This window comes from Triticum urartu, chromosome 7A (assembly GCF_056163025.1).
Source record: "Triticum urartu cultivar PI428250 chromosome 7A, HENAU_Tu73, whole genome shotgun sequence".
Classification (NCBI taxonomy): Eukaryota; Viridiplantae; Streptophyta; class Magnoliopsida; order Poales; family Poaceae; genus Triticum; species Triticum urartu.
In genome coordinates this window covers 605,465,015-605,471,519 of record NC_141879.1, presented here as the reverse complement: position 1 = coordinate 605,471,519, position 6,505 = coordinate 605,465,015, and the positions used below count along the sequence as shown (strand labels likewise).

General features: G+C 34.1%; 1 protein-coding gene across 1 annotated transcript; it reads left to right on the top strand.

Annotated features, from left to right (window-relative positions):
- Nucleotides 1-724: 724 nt before the first annotated feature.
- Nucleotides 725-5,186, top strand: LOC125531498 (AT-rich interactive domain-containing protein 6-like). The gene is made up of 11 exons (XM_087533459.1): nucleotides 725-1,212; nucleotides 1,304-1,343; nucleotides 2,325-2,377; nucleotides 2,530-2,575; nucleotides 3,123-3,215; nucleotides 3,461-3,551; nucleotides 3,681-3,753; nucleotides 4,429-4,495; nucleotides 4,699-4,749; nucleotides 4,909-5,001; nucleotides 5,082-5,186. Exons 1-11 carry the CDS (start codon nucleotides 725-727, stop codon nucleotides 5,184-5,186), a joined length of 1,200 nt encoding a protein of 399 aa, XP_087389585.1.
- Nucleotides 5,187-6,505: the final 1,319 nt, after the last annotated feature.

The following is a 6,505-nucleotide window of genomic DNA, read 5'->3' as shown; positions in this document are numbered from 1 at the left end:
GTCCCATCGGTTTATATAGGATATAGGGGGTCCTAGGGTACAAAATCCTAGTCGGCTACATACGACAAGGTCGATTCCTCCACGAATCCAACATCTTGTCATGTGTGCCAAGTCTTCTGGATCTTCCTTGTATATGTCATAGGCTGCCCGAAGTAGCCCATGCCAAAATCGACAAGGGTCCTCAGCCCAACCCACCAAGCCAGGTGTCAACATGGTGAGAGGCCCCTTAGCCAGGACACCAGCAAATAAAATGTCTCTTAGCTCATGCTACCAAAATAAAAAACCCTGGGGCATCTATCTAAAAATAGCAATAACCTATTGCCAAGCACTTATATAGATTATGGGGGGTATTAAAGGTATAATTTATTATTTGCATATCACAATTCAGAAGAGTTAAAAAAGAAAGAAACCCAAATGGGTGGTTCTACCAACCCAATTCTGTTCAGAGTCACCCCCTCTATATATATGTCTAAAATTTCCCATTAGGTTTTCCCACTACACCGCGCCGCCTCACGACATCGTCTTCGACCTCAGCATACCAAGTATCAAGGACCATCTTCTTAGGTTGAGATCTAGCGCCCATATTTTGGTATTTTAATTCCTAGTTTCAGTAGAATAACATGCCTTTTGTTTAACACACGAGTTGTGATTTCAGATCAAAAGGAAGGTTTTTGGGTGTTGATGTATTAGATCTAAGCTATTCGAGTGAAAGGTCTAGGATTTCATGGATCTAAACAAAACTATGTCACAAGTTGAAGGCGATGATGCGCCTTTCTTACAGGTAGAACGTAAGGTGGAACAAACCACGGATCTACCCGTGGATGATAGTGTGGGCATAGAAGAGGGGAAATCCAGTAAGGGCAGGAACGGATTGGGTGAGTCCGTATGTTTGATTGATCGCATACAGATTCTAGGAAACACCAAAGTACTAGATGTCGAGGGGGGAGGGGAGAGTGGAAATGGTATCTCATTAGAGGATATGAATGATCAAAATCATCTTCAACCTGCACCATTTAGGAAAGATGAGGAGGGAAGTTCGTTGTTAAAGATCTCAAACCATTCACTGATGTTTGACAACGCCCATAGTGATGAGGACTCTGGTACTGAGGAAGAGCAGGATAATTTCATGAATGAACTTGAACGATTCCACAAGGATAATTCAATGGAATTCAGGCCCCCAAAGTTCTATGGCGAAGGGTTGAATTACCTTAAGTAAGTACTACATAATTTTTAATTCCTTAATGATACAAGGTTCTATGAGCATATTGAACCTACTAACTTGATATTGACTATATTTGTGTAGGTTGTGGAGAAAGGTGAAGAAATTGGGTGGGTATAAACAGGTGATCATTCTCTGATGTTTACATCCCTCTATATAACATGATCTATGAATTTGATTCCCTTTCACCCTATGTATTTATATCTAGATATGTTTTTCTACATTAGCACATCTCAATTGGACACATCTTATATCCCAAGCAACTGAATATATCCTATAAACTACGAACCACCATTTTGGTGAAATTTTGTCCCTTTTCATTTTCATAACTATGCAAAACAACCAAAAAATATAGATTCATTCATTATTTGTTTTAGTGTGTTGTGTGTTTAATTAGTCCAACTACCATATTTGTGACCATTGTTAAACAATCATAACATCATTTGGGTTTCTTCAAGTATTTTACTTATTTGAAAGGAATCAAATTCTACCAAAAAAGGGTAAAGAGTGGTATATTCATACTCACATGTACCATAATGATATTATAACTCTTTTTATATGCAATCTATTTCATGTATGGTTCATATTTTGGACCAAGTTCTGTATCTTGCCATAAATAAAATATTCATTCATTATTTAATGAACCTCCTTGGCTTTTTTGTATATTTTAGTAAAATGATTGAGATTGTGGTAAGACACTGCTCTTGATGCTAACAATCGGTGGGGAAACCACAATCACTAACAATTTGTTGAGAAAACTAAGTTAACATTGAATTTTGTACCCAAAATGTTCTTCAAGAGAACTCCAAATTAAGAAGATGGAAAAGATAGCTATCCAAAATATTTCCATCAACATTTTACACCCAAACATAGATTAGTGCACCACTCGCAAATTGGGTTTCTTTGAGAAAAATGATGACATGCTCACTTTCCCTCAGAAAGGGATACAAGTTAGTACTCTTCGAGCCACCAAATTAAATGTGATATACAATACATTTTTGTATGTATTAGACAATGTGATTCTCTATATTTTATTATAATACGTTTTTGCAATATTTATCCAATGTCCATCACATACTTAATTACTAACAAATTGCACCAACAGGTAACATTAAGCAGAAAGTGGCGCCAAGTGGGAGAGTCTTTTAAACCACCAAAGTACGAATTCCACTTCTCCTGGAAGAATTTTGATGGAATTTTCATTTATGAACCTCGTATTAAATTGTTCAATGACATGAACTTGAGTAAATTGGCATATGATCTTATTTTCCTTCTTGGTTTTATGTGTTTTGACAATCATCTTTTTGTAGGACATGCACAAATGTTTCATGGTCCTTTCATAACTTCTACAAGAAGGTGCTTCTTATATTCTGCCCGCCCTTCTATATATTTTTTAGTTGTGGTCTTCTTGTGGTTCATTCATGCAATGGTTGATGACCTGATGGGTCCCAAGCTAAACAGTGGAATACAAAACTTAGTTAAAATATTCTATGTGTCTTGTAAAATGAGCCTTTACCAACTAAAATTAATTCGACTTTTCTTAAGTTTCACAAAGTTGTCAATATGGCTTTATGGCTTGTAGTCTAGTCTTTACAACCAATATAGTGAAATTAGAATAATTTTATGCTAAATAATTTAGATATATACTCCCTCCATAAACTAATATAAGAGCGTTTACATTACTACTTTAGTGGTCTAAACGGTCTTATATTAGTTTAGAGAGGGAGTATGTGGTAGTAATATGTGGACTGGATCATGAGCATCCTATAAAAGGAAGTGGTGTCTCATGGTTAGATAAATTGAAGTAGAATATATTTTTAATTATATTATGAGAGCATCAAGAATAGTTGACTATTCTTTTAATTAACCTCCATTTGAGATACATTTATTGTTCCCCCTGTAGGTACTCCTTAAATATGAGATGGAAAACAGTGACACATGTAGGTTCAAGGCCATTCCATCTACCTCGACAAAGCAAAATGCTTTGGGAACAGAGGTGCGACATTACAAGCATAACATATGCTATTAAATTAGGAAATAAAGTAAATATGACTCAGTTGGTAGATAATTTAACAAAAAAATGATTCAAATTAATTGAAAATTAAGTTTGCATTTGAAATCATGAAATATATTGAACATAGTGTTGATAGGATGATAATGTATACATCTTAAATACAAAAAACATGCACTTTTAAATGTGGCAGCAAGATCTTGAATGCGAACTATAATTTTATTTTACAGATGAGTGAGACAAGTGTGCTTGGAAGATTTCAAAGGGAGTCTGCAACTCTTGCAATCCAAAGATGTCATTATCAGAGATCGCCACGAAATGGTAAGTTTCTAATTTCAAGGGGATACTTTACTTGGAGAAAGATGAAACTCCTAAAGGATTGGTATTTTTCTTGAATTTATTGATTACCCTCATTTATGTTATTATATATTTTCAATTGGATTTTTATAGTTTCACTGAAGAGGAAAACGGTGTCAACCATTGAAGATGATAAAGACTTACAACACAGAGTTGATAATATACAGTAAATCTCTTCTTTTAAATATCTCCAAAAACCATTGAACATAACATTTTCACATTTATGTTTTTGTTACTAGCCTTGTTTATTTACAAGTAAGTTCCATTTATGCACTTTTTATTCACATGAAAACTTAGCTTTTTTGCTACATTCCTCTTCACACCATTTCATTACTTGATAAATACTCAAGAAAAGAATAAGAATACATGTAAATAATAATAATATTAATTTTAGCTATCTATCTCTATTAATATAGGAATACTATGAAAAATAAAGATATTCAACTATAATTTCAAGAAATCATAACTTCTCTGAACACGAAGTTTTTTTATACCATTTTTGTAGTGTATATTAGATTAAAATATATCATTTCTTTATAAGTGAAAAGTTGTTTTGGTACATATTTTCTAGTGTACCTTATGAAATTTTAGTATTTTTTTGTTTCTCATAATTTATTATGAATTAGTTATTATTCCAACCCAATGAATAAATAGAAAAGTGGGTCATCGAAAATACAGCATACACCCTCGCTGAAGCATGACATACCACAAAGTCAGACGGAAAACACATAGAACTATTCCACCAATAGGATTAGTTTTTGAATAATATCATATTATTTCTCTCGCTTTATTGTTTCAGTTTTCGTGGATGCGGTTGGCTAAAAATGATTGTTATTTGCAGAAGTAACTCAACAATCATCGATATGGGATCTCGAGCTGATTGGGTGAAGATAAATGTTCTTATATCTGTAAGCACCACATGTTAAGCTATAGTTCTCATTCTATGATATCAACTATGCCAATGAATTTCTTACATTATCTGAAACCATTTCTTGATCTCAGATAGATACTAGAAGTTGTGGATGTTTTGGTGGCATAAGTTGAGCACAAAAATATTGAAAGTGTGTATTGTATGGGTATTTTGTAACATAATAACTATATTTTGTTGCAGAAATATCAGTATCAAGTATATGCATTAGTTCCTGGTCTTCTGCGTGAAGAGGTATAGAAATTAAATAAATGCACAATAGGGGTGTAGTTATGCATTGGTGGTTTAATTACTCATCAATTATTCATTTTCCATAAATTTTTCTCATGCTTGTCGTAAAATATGGAGTAGTGAGTTTGCTTATAGACATTTATTAATTCATGTTTTTTGTAGCTTCAAGTTCTTTCAGATCCCGTCGGTCGTTTAATAATTACTGGAGAGCCTACACAACTAGACAATCCATGGGGTGTTACTCGCTTCCAGAAGGTATGTCAAACACTTGAACTACATCATGATGGTCCTACCATTTTATATTAGATTAGCTAAATGTCTTTCCCCTTTCATAGGTAATTCACTTGCCCTCTCGCATCAATCCCAACACAACCTTGGCAAATCTTGGCCAGTATGGGCGTTTATATGTTTGTGGCGCATTTGAGAAGTCATCATCATAATTCTCTAAAAGATAAAACCGCCATGGTATAGGTACATCCTAATTTCTTTTAAACATAGTGCAAATATCATATAAAAGTGTCCATTGTTCTCATTTAAGCTATCATTTTGGAGCATTTAGAACTCTCTATTGTTTTTAGTCTCAACTAACACTATAAAATCTTGTGTTGGATCGTTAGTAAAGAAAAATAGCGAGTTCATATGTGAGGGTAACGGTAGACTGATGGCCTAACTCTCAGCTCAACTTGTTAGACGCGGGCAATTTTTTTAAATAAATTTTGGGGTTCTTGGTTCCAATTCAACTTTGTCAATTATGGTGAATTGAAGCCACCCCCTCTATTGGTAGTTAATCATTTTTGAATTCTAAGTCAATTAGCATGATGCATTGTTTTATGACATGATGAGCATGTGAGGGCCCATATCGAGATGTACTTGGTTGTTCTTACTTTCATGGCGAATGAGCAACTATATTGTTCCTCTCATTTGCTCCCTTCACTACCCATATTCTTCCATGCCTATGAAGCAAGGAGAGAGGGACTAAGTTAGAATGGCAAAGGGTGATGTTTCCTTTCGCATTAAAAATATTGAGTGACCTAGAGGGGGAAAACACCGCACAAAACTCGGCATTAGCCGAAGTGATCTTGCATAAGTAGTTCCTTGGTTTAAGTAAGAGAAAACATATTGGAAGGGGAATGTATCATTAATGTGCTCCCAAAGTTTGAGGATGTAGGGTGTAAAGTGTACTTTTAAATTTCTTAATATACTTCTATCTAGGTTAATTTACACAGCTGACACTAGTGCAACTTGATGCTAGCATTTTTTCCTTATTTCATTTTTAACTTCACAACTACTATGGTACAAAGATAACAAAGTATCACATGTATGAGTGCATGCAATTGGTTGATATTTTAATATGCATGTACTATATATTTGTGAACTTCATTTATGAGTGGATTATCATTCTTTTGCACAACTAAAGTGCTTTCATATGTATGTTACATGAGTAAGTATTGTTAATACAAATAGTCATTTATCCATGTTGCTGGCCTAGTAAGTTGTAGTAGCTAGATGTAGGCTCTTCAATTTTTATTAATGTTGAACAAACTACATGTCTTGAAAATGGCTAACTTGGGAAACATCCTATGTCTTGCAGAATCCCCCTCTGAATTCGGATTTGGATCATATGATTATGAATTGATACGAAGTTTTCTGCGGCTGTTCATTGTTATATATTATCTAAAACTAGTTTATTGTGGTTTTATGATTTGTATCATAAATATTGTCTAAAGCTAGTTTCTTGTGGTTTTAGAAGTTTGTAATG